A 21,696-nucleotide genomic window follows, 5' to 3' on the forward strand; every position below is an offset into this window, starting at 1 on the left:
CATGTACACACACATACACACACACACATACATATACACACACACATCACCCTCTTGTGCATCGTCTTTCCATTTAAACTTTGAGGAATATTTCAAGATCTACTGAACATTTTATGTTGCATTTGGGCTCATTTCAATCGGGATAGTCTACTGTAAGTTAATATATGTCAATTTATTTGTATGTTTTGGGAAGTAATGAGGATAAACGTGACAAAAAGACACTTCTGTTTATTATATTTATGTGTGTCTGTGGGAATTTCATACACTAAAACTCACAGCAGTTTGGCCTCTGAGTGAAACAAATTTGCTCAATGCAATCTACTAATTAAGACCTATCCAACGATATATAACACATGTCTATCTAATCTTTTTTATGGGTTTACCAACTCATAAGTTACTTACAACTGAATATAATTGTTGTGATAACAAATTTGCAGATGATGAGAATAAACAGTTCTAATCAGCTATATTCATTGTAAAGTCCAGATTCTAAGCTTTAAAATGACACATACATTGTTCAGATCAAGCAAGTGGCTATTAATTTATTACATAATTATTATTCTTTTTACTTATTTTTCCACAGGAAGTGCCCTCCCCACTGGCCTGCTTTAAGCTCAGTTCAATGAATCATTCTATCAATAAAACAAAATGTATATAAATTTTTTAAATATGTTCAAAAAAGGAGTACAAAACCATAATTATAATACTAAAAAAGAAGTTCTAATGCATCATGTGATAATATTTGCAATATGAGAGATTCATAATCAATCTTAGTGGGCCGGTCATTTTTTACCGGGAATACAATATGTTAGCACAAAATGAACTAAACAGCACAAGGGTTAATATTTCGTTTCATCATACCCATATCCATGGTCTGCTCTGAGGGGTCTGTGGGGATTCCCCAGAACATGATGCTAGTCAACATGGTGCAGAGCAGCAGTGAGAAACAACAGGAGACACGCTGCACTCGGGTGAAATTACTGCTGGGGGGTCGACTGATCACAGAGAACCAGATGTGACCATCACGGAAATCCTTTGCAGTCTTCATGAAGAACAGATTACTGTGATGTATGACCACAATAAATTAGGTGTACATGAAAACATACCAAATCTTTGGTCCAACATTTTGTTAAAATGAAAATCAATTATTTTTGTTACCAAACATTTAAAGAACATTTTTATTTATGGTCTTAAAGTTACATACCTAAACCTTTTTAAATCCATCTCTGTTGCTACAGGAAAAACTTTATCCAGAGTACATTCTCCCAAGTCAATGGCCAGCCATGAGCTACAGAGGAAGTGCCACTTTTGCCCGGTTTCCAGGTCCTGTACCATTACCTTGTTTATATACCTGTGACAATCCCACAGGTCAAACATGAGAAGGAATGAAATTACATAAAAGGTAAAAGGTCTTATTCACTCACTAATAACTGCTTACAAGTTGCGTACTTACAGTATGTGCACAGAAAAGGTTCTCATGTAAAATTTCTGCTGGATTCACTACAGGTGCATATTGTTCTTATGCTCTGATAATAAAAAAATACTTAATTTAGGATCACTAAATTATTTAATGTCTAATGATAATAATAATAATTATTAGTATTATTTTTATTTAAATTATTATTATTATTAATATATGAAAAATATACAGTATAATTAAGACTTATGTGGGGTCACTAAGTTATTTAATTTCTAATAATTATTTATATGTAAATCATATAATATATATAAATAATTATACATATAAAATAATTATATATATATATATATATATATATATATATATATATATATATATATATATATATATATATATATATATACACATGTCATGATTCACTGTTGCTTTGCCTTGTATTTTGCCCCGTCATCTGTTTCCCCTGGACTACACTTCCCATAATTCCCTGCCCTCATCACTGCCAGCTGTTCCCTATTGTTCTCACCTGTGTTTCATTTCCTCATTTACCCCCTGTGTATATAATGCCCTGATTTCTACCCAGTCTTTGTGAGTTGTTGTGTTTTTGTCTCCTGTTCATATGTACCATTTCCCATCGTGGATGTTTCATTTGTTTTATTTCTTAGTTCAGCCTTGTTCCCGAGTTTTCCATGTTATTTTTGTACTTTTTCTTAAACTTCTTTAGCCGCACCTAGATCCTGCTCTTGTGACTTCCTTCGAATAGATACTATATATGTATATACACACATCAGTGCCAGAAATCTACTTTTCTATAAGGGGGCAATGGATTTGCTTTTCAGGGGCATTTATTTATATTTATGATGCGTTTTATTTTTTTTATTTTTTATTTTTTCACATATAAAAAATATACTGTTTTTTTATATACTTCAAGTTAATTTGTTAACTTGTTCTCAATCTGAATAATTCAAAAATGTACCTATAAATACTGTATTACCTCCTACCCATGAAATTAAATCAACATCAAATCATATTTTGTGTTATAATGTGTATAACTAGGCTTAGAATAGAATATTAAAAACTACAGTACATCAGATGTTATAAATAAAAAAGGGGCATGTTTTGCCCCCACATTTTGAATTTCAGGGACATTTACAACTTATGGTTGGTGGCATTTTTGCCCTGAGCCCCTCTTATTTTCTCATGTTTTTTTGGGGTCTGGGTCTGTAAAAATCTGGGATTTCTAGGTATGTGTGGTTGGACTCGGTTTTATATATATTTATATATATATATATATATATATATATATATATATATATATATATATATATATATATATATATATATATATATATTTTTTTTTTTTTATTTTTTTTATTGTTATTTTTTTTTTTTTGTGCAAATTTAGAATAAATTTAAGTGCAAAGTTAATTGATGAATCATGATTTCAGTGTGACAATGTTCACACACTGGTTTTACAAACAAATATGTGAGAAATACTTGAATAAGTCCCTATGTGCCTCTCCAAGAATGTCTGAAAAATGAAGACAGTTTTCCCTTTCATTTTACCAAGCAGGATGCTTTCCGGAGTTATCATGCCAAAGTCTAATGCTCTGCAGCTCTCCCAGTGAGACAGGTGCGGTGAGCAAGAACATGTCCAGTCCTCCTCTTTCAAACACTGGCTTATCAGGGTCAGTCAAATGATGAGGTTCACTCTCCCCTTCTGTGCCCTGTAGAGTCACTGTCACCTGGATTGACAGTGTTATTATTAAGAGTTCATATTAACAGTTGACCGATACGATAAAATTTGAAAAAATGCTGAAGCGGAGACTAGATGACACTAACCTGAGAAGAGGTGGATGCACCACGGCGATGCCCGGTGTTGATGCTTAACAAGTAGCGATATTCAGCTAAAGGATCATTGTCCTCAAGTACTGTGACCTTCACCTTTAAGAAAGCAAGATCATACATCAAAGTTAAAGGGATAGTTCACCCAAAAATGACATTTTTGTCATTATACACACCCTCATGACTTTTTCTTCCATGGAATTGTTAGTCTCGGTCACCATTCACTTTCATTGTATGGAAAAAAGATGCAATGAAAGTGAATTGTGACTGAGGATAACATTCTGCCTAACATTTACTTTTGTGTTCCACAGAGAAAAATGTGAGTAAATAATGACAGAATTTAAATTTGTGGGTACCCCTTTACACTAGTAAATTTTTATTACATAAAATAAATGTAATGCCAGACTTTTAAGTAAAGAATTATAAGTATCTCAAATTGGACATACAAATAAACCAGATTTAAGTATCAAGTAAATAAGCAAAACCTTTGCTGCATCCTGAATGTCCTTTCTGCGTGCCCATACCATGACCAACAGGTAAGCCAGGATGATGGCACCTACAAAACACACCACCACTGGATTGTTGACAAAGGTGGCAAAGAGTTCAGCCGTGCGGGACACATCAACCACGTTGGGCATGACAAAGAAAGAGCTTCCAAAGAAGGTCAAATGGGTACATAGGCATTGAGTAACCAATGCTGTTGTGCGAGGGCCAACCTGAAAGTAAGATAAAGCAGTAACTGTGAGGTCAAGAACAGCCCTCTGTATAAATTATATGCTTATTTTCTCAACTTAAAGGGCTGTTCACATTAATAGCGATGTGAACCGACCAGAAGTCATTCATTGGTGAACGATGTGAGAGTCGATGACATGAACGATAGTGACTGTTGGTAATGTGATGTGGGCGTGTCCAGCAATGCAACAAAGTTGAGATAAGTTTAACTTAATGCAAATGAGCAGCGACGTGATGTGGCGACTACCAATGGGATTTTTTGCTAAGTCGGACTAATGGATCTAGATAATGCGATTGCATCTCGGCTTCGTCCAGCAAGTGCTGAAATGTACTATACGCAAGTACATTAACGCAAACGCTTCTAGCTACATAAGCTTGATTTGATGCGTTATTGCGTACATTAACGCAAACGCTTCTAGCTATGTAAGCTTGATTTGATGCATTGTTGCGTACATTAACGCAAACGCTTCTAGCTACATAAGCTTGATTTGATGCGTTATTGCGTACATTAACGCAAACGCTTCTAGCTAAGTAAGCTTGATTTAATGCGTTGTTGCGTACATTAACGCAGACGCTTCTAGCTACATAAGCTTGATTTGATGCGTTGTTGCATACATTAACACAGACGCTTCTAGCTACGTAAGCTTGATTTAATGCGTTGTTGCGTACATTAACGCAGACGCTTCTAGCTACATAAGCTTGATTTGATGCGTTGTTGCGTACATCAACGCAAACGCTTCTAGCTACATAAGCTTGATTTGATGCGTTGTTGCGTACATCAACGCAAACGCTTCTAGCTACGTAAGCTTGATTTAATGCGTTGTTGCGTACATTAACGCAGACGCTTCTAGCTAAGTAAGCTTGATTTGATGCGTTGTTGCATACATTAACACAGACGCTTCTAGCTACATAAGCTTGATTTGATGCATTGTTGCTTACATTAACGCAGATGCTTCTAGCTACGTAAGCTTGATTTGATGCATTGTTGCATACATTAACGCAGACGCTTCTAGCTACGTAAGCTTGATTTGATGTGTTGTTGCGTCCCAAAAAGTGTCAAACCAAAATGTATTACTCGTATTTTATTATGCAAGTACGTTTTGCATTCTCAACGTTGCCACAAGGGGTGCTTTAGCAGACTTAAGTGTCAACTCTCCGCTTCTACAGCTTTCAAGCCAACTACTGTCATGGGGGAGCAGTTTGAGGAGAATATTGCTGCGCAAGTAAGTTAAAGTCAGTATATTTATAGCAACTTACCTGAATAATAATGGCACAGACTTTTGAAGGTAACTGTTACGCCCCTTTGAATACTGAGGTTTGTTACCACCACAGTAATGCAAGAACGCACGTTAACAAGTTCAACAGGACCTCGCGTTGTCAATGCGCTGGCCAAGCGTTCACATCTACGTACACATACTTGAGCATACAGTATGGTTCTTGCCTTAACCGGACCACAATTGACCTCTTCGTTGTGCCCGTTATCTCAAAGACAGAGGTGACATGCAACATGTATTTAACAGTTCTTCAGCTGACGACCTTAGTTCAATTATTCAGATTATACTTTATGTCATGTATACTTAGACATACAGATGAAGACTGGAGCTTGACTATGAAAAAGCCTGCTGTAGCTCAGTTATAACTGCACATGTAAATGTACTGAATGAGTTTGTTTTATGCACTGATAATCGTTCAGCTTATTCATGATATGATGCATTGAGCACTGCTCCAATTTATATTCACACAATTCCCCTTACCGAAAGTATTTTTATTCAGCAGGCAAGAAAACTTATTCCTTGTCAAAACAGAATAGAATTTTTTACCGGAAATACATCTTATTTGAAATCAGATTTTCAAAAGCTATGGCCACTTTAGGAAAATTTTTTACGACCAACAATACAGCCAGTCCAGCCATAAAATCACTATCAGTGTTAGGTTAAAGACGTTGGTTGTTCAGCTTACCCTACATCCATCACCACTCCAACTGGCATTCATCTCATCCCAGTACAAACACTGAGCAGCAATGGTCGTGATGAAAACTGAGGCGTTTGTTGACTTCACCCCTGCATCAACAACAGGCCTCACTAGAAGATAGTAAATGCCCACTTCTATTGTGGTCACCGTAGGGTTCAGCACCCATGTGTACCTCTCCTCTGTGCCACACAAAAATAAAATAATAATTTTTAATGATTCCTGTAAACATTTTTTCAAGATGTCTATTGAATTTTTTACTTATATGTGTTAATAATTAATAACCTTCAGAGTGCCCATCTTGAGGCAGCTGAATCCGGGCCTCATAATTTGTATCGTTTGGGTAGTCCTGAAAACCCAGGAGAAGCTGTAGAGGTGTTTCCTCTGAGGGGTCTAACTTTATAACCACAGATATATTGGGTGTGGTCACATTGATAACCACAGTGCTGTAGTTTCCCAGGTCCAGAAGAGTTTGGTTAACCTCTGCCATCTCTGTCCTTGGTAAGAGAATCTAGGAATTGAAAATGTATAGTTAGTGCTTAAATTTTAGTCTTCTTAAACTACGTGACCAAAAGTATGTGAACATCTGAAAACCACACCCACATGTTGAATATTTAGTCACCATTCACTTTCATTGTATCGAAAATGGATGCAATGAAAGTGAACATTCTGCTTAGCATCTCTGTTTGTGTTCTACAGAAGAAGGAAAGTCTTATGGGTTTGGAACAACATGACGGTGAGTAAATTTAAACAGAATTTTTATTTGTAGTTGAATTAACCATTTAAAAGGGACTATGGTACGTCATCTTTTGCTTTAAATATTTGTCTTAAGAGATTGCATGGCTGTATGATTGATTTTATGTACCTGTTTGTAATGGTTGTAGGGTCAAAAATGTGGAACCATGGCACAAAATGTAGACTAACAGATGGTAAAACATTTTTTTTTAAATAAAGACAAGGGAAAAAATAAAACTCAAAACCCAAGACAAACAGGTGAAGTCCAAAAAACGTCTGCGTAAACAGAGGTATAAAGTGCAAGGGAGATCAAGGATAACACAAAGAAACGCAAGGACCAAAAAGACTGGCTAGACATGGTACAGTAACAAACTAGTAAGACTGAATATACAAGACCAACTGGAGAACACAGAAAAATGAAGTGGCAAACAATAGAGGAAATAGAGAACTTAAATAGAAAGAGATAATAAGGAACAGGTAACATCAAATAACTAAATGAGGCAGCGTGGTTAGGGGAAACAAGAAGGTGGGATCAGGAGAGCATATGGTTGGCACAAACACAAACAGAGCCATGTGCTCAGACACACACACACAAAAAAAAAGACAAACAAACCATAAGAAATCAAAAGGGAGATGGCTGCCCAGGCAGGATCATGAAATGTAGCTGAAATAGCCAAAATTGTAACTTACAGGGTGTGCACATACTTTTGGCTTGGTTGTGTATGTTTACAGAAGCCAAGCTTTTGGCCTCTCATCTGCTATCAGTGATCTCAGGATTTTGTTGATTGCTGTAATTTAAACCCCCCTACCTCAATCTCCTCAGTGAGGTTTGCCACTGGAATAACAGAGCCATTCTTGTAAGAAAGAGAGAGCGATCCCACTGCACCGCTGATAAGCTCGCCCTTGCTCCGGGAGAACGGATTTATCCCAAAACTTGTCATCTGTGGTAGGTACAAGATTAAAGACAATATTATCGAACTCCAATCTTAAAGTTAATTATGGCTCCATCAGCTAGTTAAAGTTCCGGCAGGCCAGGTGTCAGGCGCAACTCACCCGTACATCTACTGGTTCTTCAGCAGACAGAACATCAGAGCCCAGAAATGGGACCATAAAACTGGCAGAGCTGTTTTTCTGAATATTAAAAGGGTGTTTCTGAAGGCCATCTGATGACATTCTGAAAGAACACACCAGAATGAGTCATTCTGGCGGTTAGACACACATCAACATGCCTGCAATTTAGAGTGAAGCCATGAAGAAAAAATTGTAGTCCACGTCTTTTAGCCTCAAGATACTCCATATGCTAATTTTCTCCTCAAAGTTGATCAAATATACACATTAAAAATGTACAGTTTTTACTTCCAGGAAAATGGACCAAATATTTTGATGAAATAACCTCCTGTTCTAAGGTGTATACAAATTCTTTAACCTACTACAATTATTATTCTCTTACCTGTTGACATATAAACCAACCACTGAGGTGCTGAGTATGGTGGGCTCCTGGTTCACCTCTTTCCCAGCCAACAAGGCACTCTGAACATTGTCCACAGAGTTCAATAAATGACTGGATATTTCACTCTGTAAAGGCGGGAATGCACTTACAAAGAGGAACTGGACAGCTATGTACAGTATGTAATAACAGTTTTTAATCAGCACATGGATCCTAACACAGATAGTGGGCAGTACCTGCTTATCTGTACTGGAAGGAACTTTGATGATATTACTGACAGCTTCAATAATCGGTGTGGCCGCTTGCAGGATCTGTTCAGAGATGTTCTCATGGGAAAGCGTCAAGTTGACCAGGGACTTACTGAGGTTTGCTAGAAGAGAACTAGCCTTTAACTTTGGCCAGATGAGTTAGAAGAGGGATATTGTTACTAAGGTATTTAAAAAAACTTTTGAAACCAAGCTGGTACTTAGCTGGTTTAAGCTGGTCTTAGATGGTATAAACTGGTTTGCCGGACTGACCAGCTTAAATGTGCCCAAAATCCCTCTAAAACCAGCCAACTGACCAGTGGTTTTCAACTGAGGGTTGAGACCCAAAAAAATTATTCATAGGTCTGTTCTGATAGAGTCACGGACAGCAGGGAACAATCAGTGTGAAATGCAAATATAATATGCAACTAACCATATACTCGTGCATTGTTAGAAAAGCAAAAAACAATAAATAAATAAATAAATAGGTTTCTCAGCTTTTAAAAATGAGAAGAGGATACTTCACAACTCTTTTTTTTTTTTTTTTTTGCTGACACCTAAGGCCATGTATTTGGCGCAAATTAATCTCTCACTTTGTACAAGCTAGCCTAATTAGATCAATGCCACACTGCAAAAAATAATTTTCTTAATCAGTGTTTCTGCATTGTTTTTGAGTAAAAATATCTAAACATACTTAAAACATGAAACATTTGTTTATAATGATATGATGATATTAATACAGTATTAAGATATTAATACAGATATCAAGATATTAATACAGTATTAAGATATTAATACAGATATTAAGATATTAATACAGTATTAAGATATTAATACAGATATTAAGCATTGTTTTCGGATAAATCTTTTCATGCGGTTTTTATGAGGTTTATTCCAATAAAAAATATTTGCATTTGGGCTAAGAAAAATATATGAAGGAATTAGAATGACCAACTTGATTTTTACATTTTCTATAGAAAATGTGAATGGTGCTATTAAAGGGATAGTTCACCCCAACATGAAAATTATGTATGTCTTTCTTTATTCTGCTGAACACAAACAAAGATTTTGGAGAATATCTCAGCTCTGTAGGTCCATACAATACAAGTGAATGGTGACCAGAACTTTGAAGGTCCAAAAAGCACATAAAGTCAGCATAAAAGCAATCCATACAACACCAGTGGTTAAATCTGTGTCTTCAGAAGCGATATGATAACTGTGGGTGAGAAACAGATCAATATTTAAGTCATTTTTACTATAAATCTCCACTTTCACTTTCATTTCCACATTCTTCTTTTGTTTATGGTGATTCGCATTCTTCGTGCATATTGCCACTTACTGGGCAGGGAGTAGAATTTTTAGTAAAAAAGTACTTAAATATTGATCTGTTTCTCACCCACACCTATCATATCACTTCAGAAGACATGGATTTAACCACTGGAGTCTTGTGGATTACTTTTATGCTGCCTTTATGTGCTTTTTGGACCTTCAAAGTTTTGGCAACCATTCATTTGCATTGGTTGGACCTTCAGAGCAGAGATATTCTTCTATATATATTTGTTTGTGTTCAGCAGAAGAAAGAAAGTCATACACATCTGGGATGGCATGAGGGTGAGTAAATGATGAGAGCATTTTCATTTTCGGGTGAACTATCTCTTTAATATCTTGTCATTTTTATTTCTCAAGTAAATGTATACTGTTTGAAGGATGATTAAATATTAACAAGAAGATTAAGAAAATTATCAGTGCAACTAGGACAGGTTGCATTATGTGCACTCATCCTCTAAAACCATAAATAAAACTATATAAGGTAAAACCAGAATATATATATATATATATATATATATATATATATTCTGGTTTTTTGATCCAATGTAATATCAGAGTCCTAAAGCAAACCCAATTGAGAACCACAGATGTAAAATCATTTGAACCATTTCAAAGTACCTGAGCAGTGGTTGTCAACTCATCACCCTGTGTGGTGAGGCCTACAAGTGCATTAGCACTCATCTGCACCTCTGCTGGATTCTTTGGAGGTGCTGTGTATGTGGCAACACTCAAACTCTGCAACATTGTTTGTCTTAGCTAAACTCAGAACAGACATATTTGGTTATTATAATTTCCATAAAGATTAAAAATATATAAAACATTCCTAAATTAATTCTGTCTACCTCTTTTTTGGCGCTCTTATTTTGACCTTCAGTCAAAGTATCGTTCAGTTGGTTGGACACAGACTGGAACATCTGTGCTAGCGCGGCCCCTGTAAGATGACCTTGTTGCTGCAGCTGAGCCACCTGGGTGGAAACCAGTGCTTGGAGATCTCCAACGGTGGGATTAACACTGGTGTCAACTACCTGGAATGTAAAGCAAAATTTGGAATGTTTAGAGGAATGTTAATTGTATAATGCCAAATTATTTTTCAAAATGTTTGTTTTTCATTAGAGTATCAGACAGTTTGCATGGCCCTACGTTTTAACTGACTATTTAGAATAAATATCAAGAGTTCTAACTAAAATGTACTTTTAAACTTTTCTTTGACAATTAAAAGTATAATATGCTTTCAAACATGTTTTCACTGTCTATGTAGTTTTTCTAAAAAGTTTGTTTTTCATTGACATAAAAGTACAAAAATACTGACTGTAATGCCCTGTGCTGCAAAGATATTTGCTATAAGGCCATAAACAGCCACTTTTTGCACTGATCTTCAAGCCCATAACATTCCACCCTTAAACAATTAGAATATAACAGGTTTGACATAAAACATGTTGTGAAAAAGTCATGGGTTATTTATATTTTCTTCAATTTTAAATTATTACCAGAACTGAGTGATATCTATGATGGGGTACTGCCATGATATTTTTTACTGTAAAAATTAGCTGTAACCTTTCCAAATTAAATGATAAAAAAAGTACATTTTCTAATTTATTTTATTATTTATTTTTATTATATATTTTATTATTATATTTTGTATATTTATATATTATTTTAGTATTTATTAGACTATATATTTATAAAGTATTTTTGTTTTAAATATATAAATATTTTATATATTATTATATCATTTGTATTTTAAAAATAAATGACACTGTTTTTTAAAAATGCAGTTTTATGTAATTAATTTAGCTGAATTTTATTGTATATATATATATATATATATATATATATATATATATATATATATATATATATATATATATATATATATATATATATATAATTATTATTATTATTATTATTATTATTATTATTATTATTTATTTATTTTTTTCCAAAAGAAAAGTTTTTTTTTTTTTAAACCAACCTGAATGGTTGCAGAAGTCTTAATGGTAACACCTTCAGGATTCATAACAGTGATTTTCACCAGCAGAGTGTAGTTGTTTCGCGTATCCCCTAGGGGGATGAAAAGTGACTTTGCTGCTTGCTCCAAACCGCAGTAAAAACAGTTACCTGTGTAAGTAGACAAAATACACCGAGTTAACCTTTATACACTTAGGTTAACTTAAGCTTTATCAACAAGACCTAAATCCAGAGCTTAAAAAATGAACTTCTCACCACTGTCTGTTTTGAAGCAGTATGTACAGGGCCCAGATTTACAAAAAGATGGATCCACTGAGCATGTGACATTAAAGGGTGAGAGAACATCACCCATTAAAGGGCTAATGAAACAAGAGAGAGGCATGAAGCTTATGGATGTAGAAGATTCGACTGATGTATTTGTCAGAGACACAGTCTCTGAAGGAGGCTTGACTAATGTAGGGTCAACCTCAGTAGTGGCTGTACCAAAATTTGGAACAGTGTATGTAGCAGACCCAGACAGGTTGTCCTTGATAGCTAAAAAAAAATAAGAAAACACGCAGATTAGGTATTAATTGTGGCCATAAAGGCATTAAAGGTGTCTAGAAATATTGCACAAATAATACAGTGGCCCCAAAAATATTATAAAGCATTCAAAATTAATAAATGTTATTGCATTAGATAACAAAATCAAACCAAGGTGCATCTAGTTTTAAGGGAAGATCACACAAGCACTCTTTTCAAACAAAACATTTCACAAAAAGATGCTAGTTAGTGTTTAATGAGAAAACAATAGATAGGCCTACACTGTGCAAAAAGAAGGCAAAACATATTTGGACCCTTTCTGGTTGTCAGATGTTAGTGGAACATGTTCATAGTTAATGTGATAAACTATCCACAAAAATGACCTTAAGACTAGTTGGGTAGAGGTAATTGCAAAAAGTGCATAATTTATTTGTGGATTGCACGATGATTGATATTTTGATATATGGTTATCTAATGCAATGTCCAAATTATTTTTGTGCTCACTGTATATTTACTATGTTCTTCAGAAGAAAGGGTAGGAATTAAAAGACAAGCAATTCTCACCATAAACCACCACTACTATATCCTGCTGTGCTTTTTGCAGAACATCACTCTCTATTGTAAGAGACGTAACATTCTCTGCCTGCTTTATCAAAGGCCTTGGCATTGACAGTGAGCGACAGTAGCTCAGCAAACCCTGTGATAAGTGGGTGTATTCATCAGCTTGACATATTAAAATACATCTAAGCATAATATATCCATAATGACAGAGAGGTTGGTTGCATGCAAAATTGTGATTTTCACGGGCATACTGAAAGAACATGTTAAGGGTGTGTTCAGACCGAACGCATTCTTGCATTAAAAAAAGCTAGATGCAGCGCAACTAATGGAACAGAATGCAGGTCTCTCTAGACACTAATTCATTTTCATTTGAAAAACCAAAGAGTTACTTTGTTTTCCATTTGCTAGCGTCATCGTTTTGCAAAGTATGTGGTAATGGAGAGCGTTTTCGAAAACTATCCATTTCTGGTGGAGGAAAATGGCATTAGTGTGGATGAAAGGCGTAAAGGTAGTGAAATTAATGCATTTTCAGCAATCGGTTTCATCAACAGATGAATATTTAAGTCCTTTTTTTATTATAAATTCTCCTGCCCAGTAGGTGGCGATATGCACAAGGAATGCTAATTGCCAAAAACTAAAGAAGAAGAATGTGATAGTGAAAGTGGGGTTTGATTGTAAAAAAGGACTTAAATATTGATCTGTTTCTCACCCACACCTATCCTATCACTTCTGAAGACATGGATTTAACCACTGGAGTCATATGGATCACTTTTATGCTGCCTTTATGTGTTTTTTTAGCTTTAAAGTTTTGGCAACCATTCACTTGCATTGAATGGACCAGCAGAGCTGAGATATTCTTCTAAAAATCTTCTTTTGTGTTTAGCACATATGAGATGGCATAAGGATGAGTAAATGATGAGAGAATTTTTATTTTTTGGGGTGAACTGTCCCTTTAAAGATTCAAATGGCAGTGGTTGTTCTTGTGCATATATGTGTGTGTGGATGAAAATCATTTTGAAAATGCTGTTTGTGGATGCCGAACATTCTCGGGTGACTGAATTTTCAAATGTAAACGAATTAGTGTGGACATGGACATGTATGTGATTTTGGTTGAAAATACATTGATTTTGCTTCTTCTATGGCCCTCATTTACACTGGAACAGCATTTTCGAAAATGCTCTTTAACACCCTGACATTTTTTCAAAAGATGTAGGAAACAGAAAACATAGTAGTGTGGAATGGCCTTAAATTGATACAATGCCCAAATACGCAGCACTCCTGCTGGAGATGCTGAAAAAACAGACATGGCACAACATACAAAATGTGTTCGGTGTGAACTACCCCTGAAGCTAAAATGTCTGATATATCATAGCTCTGTTTATCGCACAGCATAAAAACACACTTACAGTAAAAGCTGTCATGCTCTCAAAGTACCAAACAATTTTCTGACAGCCTTCACATTGTAACTGTAGTGTAACACTATCTGTGACAGTCACTGGATTGCAATTGGAACAGCTGAAGAGAGAGAAGACAAAACGAAAAAAAAAAACTTTCAAAGTACTGCCCAACTGTGACAAAAATCTCAGCACGCACTTTATTAACATTATTAGCGATGACATTATTGCACGTTGTGACACGGCTCTCTGGAATATTAATTCTGATTGTGGTAAAATATTTTTTTATAATGGCTGCTATAATGTATATTTGACCGTTGTCTGTCAGGATCCCAACTCTCTAGTTGAGGTTTTGTTGGGTAGGGATCCTGTCACCTGTTTCTGTGTTTGTGCCTGTCGTGTGTTTCTAGTGTCAGGATCCTGCCACTTCGATTGGTTGTGTTTATAGTTTTGTGGCTGGATCCTGACACTAGTGTTGTATGAGTGCACATGGCTTTGCTGGCTCTTCATTTGCCATGTGCACCCGTGTCTGTGCTGTCTTAAGTGAAACCCTGCCCCCGCGTTTGCCTTGTTATTAGTTTATCTGTTACACCTGCCTTTCCTCATTACCCTCCTTGTTTGCTTCCCTATTTAATCTCCCTGTGTTCTCTGTCCTGTGCCAGTTCGTTGTGGTTGTATCTCTGTTTAGGTGTCTTTTTCCACGTGTCTGTTGATTCCTGTTTACAAAGACTCATTTCGGTTTCCAGCTAGATCCCGTCTGGTTTGGGTGGGATCCATGCGGCCTTGAGGCTTCCCTCTCCAGCCCAGCCAGTCAACTTCCCTCCTGTTCTGGGACTGAATTTTTGTTGGTTTTGTTTTTTGCCTTTTGTTTATTATACTTTGGCTTCCTGCTATTGTGTCCTCACTTCCCTTCACAAACTCTGACAGTTATCTATGTCAACATACCGGTGCTACTTCCATGGAATCTTGCAACTCAACACGGCAATAAAAATGGCTACCACGTGTAATAAATATAGTCTTAAAGGACTTCAGTATTGACTCCAGTCAGGCTTCCTAAGCAACCAGTTGTCCCGGTTGCTAGGGTGGGTAGTCACGTTGGGTTAACCTCCTCGTGGTCGCTATAATGTGGTTCTCGCTCTCAGTGGGGTGCGTGGTGAGTTGTGTGTGGATACCGCCGAGAATAGCGTGAAGCCTCCACGCGCTATGTCTCTGCGGTAATGTGCTCAACAAGCCATGTGATAAGATGCGCGGATTGACGCAGAGGCAACTGAGATTTGTCCTCCACTACCCGGATTGAGGCGAGCCACTATGCCGCCACAAGGACTTAGAGCGCATTGGGAATTGGGCATTCCAAATTGGGGAGAAAAAAAAAAAGGACTTCAGTATTAACTGGTATAAAATATAATTGATCATTATAAGCTCAGGAGTCCCACTGCTCTGAACAGCAACAATGTTACATTGTAGCTTAATATGTTTACTTACTGTAAACATTGATACTGTAACTAAGCTACGTTGCTTGTTGCTAGGTCTTTGTTTTCTATGTTGTAATGGTCTATATTTCTTAGCTGAACTTTAAGCTAATCTACAAGTAAGATAATAAAACATTTTAAACTCAAATCAATATTTCACATTCATGTATTTATTTATTTGGTATGTAGCCATGTAATAAGCCATGTTATTATCGCAAAATAAACCCAGGCTTATCCCAAACTTATTATTAATGCATTGCAATTTGTTACATTCTTACGTTAGATGTAGCTTAATATAATTCCCAGGAGTGACGGTGATACATCTGGTTGCACTTCGTAAGAAGCCATTCGACTTGGTGTACACAGTATACACAGAGGAACTGTAGACTGGTGGAAGACAAGCTTTGGATATTTCATATGTTCTGTTTTTCACTATAGTGGTACAGGGGCAAGTCTCACCTACAAAGTAAGAGGAATAAATACAAAAATAAGTTTCTTATGTGCTTTAAAAACGAGAGATGTTAAACCTTATTAAAAAGACAAGCATTGATGTTCACTGGCAAATGCTGTGTTTGGGATACTGGTTGACCAGCATTTTTTGCTGGTGAACAGCATGGATATGTTGGTCCACTTGCTAGAACAGCACCAAACTAGCATTTATGGAAATTTGTGCTGGTCTAAGCTGGTCTTATCAGCAGGGAACGCATCAATCTGGCAATCTTAACAAACTGATATTTTAAAAACTTAACACTAAAGTGAATTTGTAATCTAGCAATAGTAGTACTTACCACATTTCCAGATTGCGTTGTCATCATTCAGTCCATCAACATAAAGCTTGACACTGGTAATGCCGATGACAGGTACCTTTGGATTTGCAGTGATTTGTAGATTGTTGGCTCTGGGAATTTTATCATGCTCAGCAATCTAATGATAGATATATCAGATATAGAAAGGATGTGCTGCATTTCTTAAAGGAATGTTTCAGGTTCAATACAAGTTAAAGAGGAATAGTTCACCCAAAAATGTAAATTTTCCTATCATTTACTCACCCTCATGCCATCCCAGATGTGTATGACTTTCTTTCTTCACCAGAACGCAAACAAAGATTTTTAGAAGAATATCTCAGCTCTGTAGGTCCATATAATGCAAGTGAATGGTGATCAGGCCTATGAATCTCCAAAAAGGAGATAAAGTCAGCATACTCATAATCCATCAGACTCCAGCAGTTTAATAAATGTCTTCTAAAGCGATCCAGTTGGTTTTGGGTGAAAACAGACCAAAATATAACTCCTTGTTCACATTTGTCATTTCTCATTTCAGTCTCTAGGCATGATCATGATTTCAAGCTCGATTACATCTTCCTAATATAGCGCCATCTAGCTCTGCACATGCGTCAAGCAATAGGAAGTGTAATCAAGCTTGAAATCATGATCGTGCCAAGAGTAGAGACTGCAATGGCAAGATGTAGAGTGTAAAAGGAGTTATATTTTGGCCTGCTCTCACTCAAAAACCAACTTTAATGCTTCAGAAGACATCGATTAAACCATTGGAGTCTTATGGATTAATTTTATGCTGACTTTTTTGGCGTTTCAAAGGCCTGATCACTATTCACTTGTATTGTGAGGACCTACAGAGCTGAGGTATTCTTCTAAAAATCTGTGTTTGTGTTGAACAGAAGAAAGAAAGTCATACACATCTGGGATGGCATGAGTAAATGATGTGAGAATTTTCATTTTTGGGTGAACTATTCCTTTAAGCTCTTTCAACAGTATATGTGACATGCTGTTGATTATGACAGACAGTAACTCCAATGGTCTGTACAAACAAACAAGCACAAATTGTGTGTACAGTAGTAGTGCGCTTACAATGTAAGTCAGTGGGGCAAGGCATTGCAGCTGGATGAATGTTAAAAACACATTTGAATGTAACCACAAGAATCATCATACATGTTAACATGGGACTGGTTTGATTATATAGTTAACTAACCTTGCCTGAACAAGGTTAAATCCAATCTTTCAACTCCTGTTATGACCATGTAAAGTCACTAACCCCTTTAACTCTCGCACAATATGATAAAGGATCCTAGAAAGGAACTGTTTATATAGAGAAAATTCTCTCAAAGGGATTATTCTGGAAACCACCTAGAATAGTATTCTCACTGCTAAAAGGACAATTTAGACAAGTTTACATCTAAAATTACACACATTTTTATATAATTTAAGTACTTTAACAAAAACATGAGATGCCATATTTTTGCTGTTAAACCCTCTGAATGCCTTGCCCCATAGACAGCATTAGTGTATTACTGTAAATGTGATATTAACAAACAATGGGATGAGTCCAAATATTTTTCTGTAGTAAGTGATAGTATACAGAGGCTGCTGATAGTACATGTAAGAGCTTGTATCACATACTGTGTCTTCATCGTGCTGGATCACTGTTTCATTGTGGCAATAAACTGTTGTATTTCCACCATCCATTTCCATGACTGAGAGGGAATTCTCTGCTCTGGCCACAACATTTAATGTGCCTAAATTATATGACAAAGAAATAATGTGGGTTGGATTGAAGAAGCTGCAAGCTATGTGTTCAAAATATACAGTAGGGTCCAAATGTCTGAGACCATTTATAGTTTTGTCAATTTCAAAATGATGTGAAATGAAGAAGAAATATTTAAGGTTCTCTACTATTTCTAAGTCACTAATCAAGTTTATGCAAATTTGTGACACTGACTCCTTTAAAAACAAAAGGTCAGATTTTCTTGCTTCCATTGAAGCACACAAGATGCTCATTAGAACATTCTCAAATCATGCTGGAATAACATTGATCAACAACTTTTGGACAAACCTGTTGAGTCCATGCCAGCCTGAGTGTATGTTGTCATTAAAGCAAAAAGGGACATACCAGATACTAAGAACATCTAAAGTTCCTGTTAATTTTTCAATATAACTTTTCACTTAAATTGTCTTTTAACATTTGGACCCCATTGAATGTATCAGTCCAGTGGCAGCACCTTGTATGGTGTTTGAGATTAGAAAAATCTGTGGACTGTGTAGCATCTCATGCATCTCAGAGAAGGTGTGATTGGCTCCAGATATGAAGAAATGCAGTTGCACCGGAGCCCCTCGTGCCAAAGATACATTGACATAAAGGGCCTGGACTGGGCACTGCTCATGCACGGGTTCCACTTCCACTGTGAGGCCTTCCACTGGCTCCAGAAAGCACAGCTCCAGACTGGTGGATTGATCTATGGTTGTCACCCCATTTAGAGCCACTATAGTGAGCTGATGACAGCCTGGTCCCAGCTGCTGCTGTACTTCGGGAGATAAGGTGATGTTATGGGGAATGGTCCCTCTGATAGCAGACAAAGAGGCCAGATCTGTTTGTCCATGCTGAATTTTGTAAGTGACATTTGTTCCTGGTGAAGATAAACATATTTAAAGATGTTTTTATTTTTTATTTTGATGGGTGTTTCTTCAAGTTCAGGCACTTTACGCACTGTGGACTTAAGTAAAGTCTCATTAACACATTTTTCACTCTCTCACTAGATTTATTTTTATTTGTCTACTAACAATGTCCAACTGTGGATATATTGTACATGCATAACAGGAGATTTATGTAATTTGTGTAATTTGTTTTCTGAAAGTCCAGTCAATCAATTAATGTCTTACGAAGCGTATCGATAGGTTTATGTAAGAAACAAGTCGATAATTAAAATGTTTTTAACTTTAAATCTGTGCTTCCATCCAGGGCTCTGATGCAGTTTGAAATGGCCGAACTCTCGCGTGAACTCGCTGACGTGCTTAAGTCAAGCTTCGCATCAGCTGCTGGCAGGAAGCACTTTAAAAAATTTAATAAAGTTTTAATTATAGATTTATTTTTTACACAAATGTACCGATTTGCTTCAGAAGACAATCATTGATCAACTGTAGTCACATGGATTACTTTTATGCTGCCTAAATAGGTTAGAAACCAATCTATATTTAAGTCATTTTTTACTATAAATTCTCCTCCTTGCCCAGTAGGTGGCAATATGCACAAAGAATGTGAATCGCCATAAACAATAGAAGAATAATGTGAAGGTGAAAGTGGAGATTTATAGTAAAAAAAGGACTTAAATATTTATCTGTTTCTCACTCACAATTATCATATCACTTCTGAAGACATGGATTAAACCACTGGAGTCTTATGGATTATTTTTATGCTGCCTTTATTTGCTTTAGGACCTTCTGGTCAAAATTCACTTGCATTGTATGGACCTATAGAGCTGAGATATTCTTCTAAAATTCTTTGTTTGTGATCAGCAGAAGAAAGAAAGTCATACACATCTGGGATGGAATGAGGATGAGTAAATTATAAAATAATTTTCATGTTGGTGTGAACTATCTCTTTAATAGCACCATTCACATTTTCTATAGAAAATGTAAAAATCAATTTGGTCATTCTAATTCCTTCTTATAGTTTAACTTTATTTATCTAATAACAATGATATGTAAACATGTATGAAACCATGTGCTTTACAGATTAAATTAATTTCTATTATTATATTTATCAGTGATATTTGTCTGAATTATAATAACTCCCTTTATTGCTACATGTCTATTATTAAGAATCATTCTTTAGGGGGGCCTGGGTAGCTCAGCGAGTATTCACGCTGACTACCACCCCTGGAGTCATGAGTTCGATTCCAGGGTGTGCTGAGTGACTCCAGCCAGGTCTCCTAAGCAACCAAATTGGCCCGTTTGCTAGGGAGGGTAGAGTCACATGGAGTAACCTCCTCGTGGTCATGATTAGTGGTTCTCGCTCTCAATGGGGCACGTGGCAAGTTGTGCGTGGATCGCGGAGAGTAGCATGAAGCCTCCATATGCTGGGAGTCTCCACGGTGTCATGCACAACGAGCCTCGTGATAAGATGCGCAGATTGACAGTCTCAGAAGCGGAGGCAACTGAGACTTGTCCTCCATCACCCGGATTGAGGTGAGCAACCACGCCACCACAAGGACCTACTAAGTAGTGGGAATTGGGCATTCCAAATTGGGAGAAAAGGGGATAAAATAAATAAATAAAAAGATTAATTCTTGAGAAAGTTTATATTTACCTGCGTCTAACTCCACTTGGATTCTCAGAGGGTTATTATAAAGTGCTTTGCAGTTCGGCTGGTCTGTGGTCTGATTCAGGCTGTGGCACTTTATAGTCCCAAACTCCCCAAGCGGTTCCTCGACAGTGATGCTTTTCTGGGCTGTCACATGCCATTCACTAGTACTGCACTCTATCGTCACAGTGTAAATTCCAGCATGGTTGTACTTATGTACCACATACTCCATCCTACAAAGAATTAATTCAGTTCAAAAGTTGATCTGTACCACTACACTGAACAAATGGTTAAATAATCTATCAGTGCTATTTAATGACATTTAGGCTAGAAAAGCAAAACATACTCCTCTGGATTGTAATGATCGATAATGTGTCCATCTCCAGCACTCAATGTACATGTGAGGTTGCCTTGAAAAGGATGAAGCAGCCACTTTACAGTGATGGTGACATTGTCAAAGACCGCAGCCAGCTTGCTCATCAACAGATGAAGAGCTGATAACAAGAACTTCAATGAATGAATGTCATCCTAAAGTCAAGTTGTTAAATATTATTCAAATTTAAGAAAAAAGTTATCTTGTCATATTTGTTTGCTAATCTGAGTTAATTTTACTTAACTTTGAAGCTGGTATTCCCAGCATGTACCGAGCTTGAATAATTAATGAGCATGCATGGTTTCATTGTTTGCAAGATTCTTTACGCCGTTTTATTGTTGATTTTGTTGTTACGCATGGTAAATTTTTGTTTTGTAAAGTCTGAAGTTAATTTTCAACTCAGAATTACCCATTCATTATCAAAAAAGTTATCTGTTTTTTTTCCTCCCTTTTTCTTCTCAATTTGGAATGCCCAATTCCCAATGTGCTCTAAGTCCTCGTGGTGGCGTAGTGACTCACCTCAATCCGGTTGTCGGAGGACAAATCTCAGTTGCCTCCACGTCTGAGACAGTCAATCCGTGCATCTTATCACATGGCTTG

At 36.5% G+C, this 21,696-nt stretch overlaps 1 protein-coding gene across 1 annotated transcript in view; it reads right to left on the minus strand.

The window, feature by feature from the left end:
- pkd1l2a (polycystic kidney disease 1 like 2a) overlaps positions 1-21,696 on the minus strand; it is a 44,331-nt gene that overhangs the window by 14,532 nt on the left and 8,103 nt on the right. Inside the window, exons 5-27 of the mRNA XM_051650767.1 lie at positions 21,070-21,217; positions 20,730-20,956; positions 18,646-19,050; positions 18,047-18,162; positions 16,421-16,556; positions 15,911-16,091; positions 14,176-14,284; positions 12,773-12,905; positions 11,942-12,220; positions 11,691-11,836; positions 10,561-10,743; positions 10,337-10,474; positions 8,381-8,536; positions 8,148-8,272; positions 7,751-7,871; positions 7,507-7,638; positions 6,248-6,473; positions 5,954-6,144; positions 3,748-3,978; positions 3,260-3,361; positions 2,984-3,162; positions 1,205-1,351; positions 862-1,061 (exon numbers count right to left, since the gene is read on the minus strand). Coding sequence (XP_051506727.1) covers positions 862-1,061; positions 1,205-1,351; positions 2,984-3,162; positions 3,260-3,361; positions 3,748-3,978; positions 5,954-6,144; positions 6,248-6,473; positions 7,507-7,638; positions 7,751-7,871; positions 8,148-8,272; positions 8,381-8,536; positions 10,337-10,474; positions 10,561-10,743; positions 11,691-11,836; positions 11,942-12,220; positions 12,773-12,905; positions 14,176-14,284; positions 15,911-16,091; positions 16,421-16,556; positions 18,047-18,162; positions 18,646-19,050; positions 20,730-20,956; positions 21,070-21,217 — 4,011 coding nt within the window. The remainder of the gene's footprint in view (positions 1-861; positions 1,062-1,204; positions 1,352-2,983; positions 3,163-3,259; positions 3,362-3,747; positions 3,979-5,953; positions 6,145-6,247; positions 6,474-7,506; positions 7,639-7,750; positions 7,872-8,147; positions 8,273-8,380; positions 8,537-10,336; positions 10,475-10,560; positions 10,744-11,690; positions 11,837-11,941; positions 12,221-12,772; positions 12,906-14,175; positions 14,285-15,910; positions 16,092-16,420; positions 16,557-18,046; positions 18,163-18,645; positions 19,051-20,729; positions 20,957-21,069; positions 21,218-21,696) is intronic.

Source organism: Myxocyprinus asiaticus, chromosome 2 (genome assembly GCF_019703515.2).
Source record: "Myxocyprinus asiaticus isolate MX2 ecotype Aquarium Trade chromosome 2, UBuf_Myxa_2, whole genome shotgun sequence".
Classification (NCBI taxonomy): Eukaryota; Metazoa; Chordata; class Actinopteri; order Cypriniformes; family Catostomidae; genus Myxocyprinus; species Myxocyprinus asiaticus.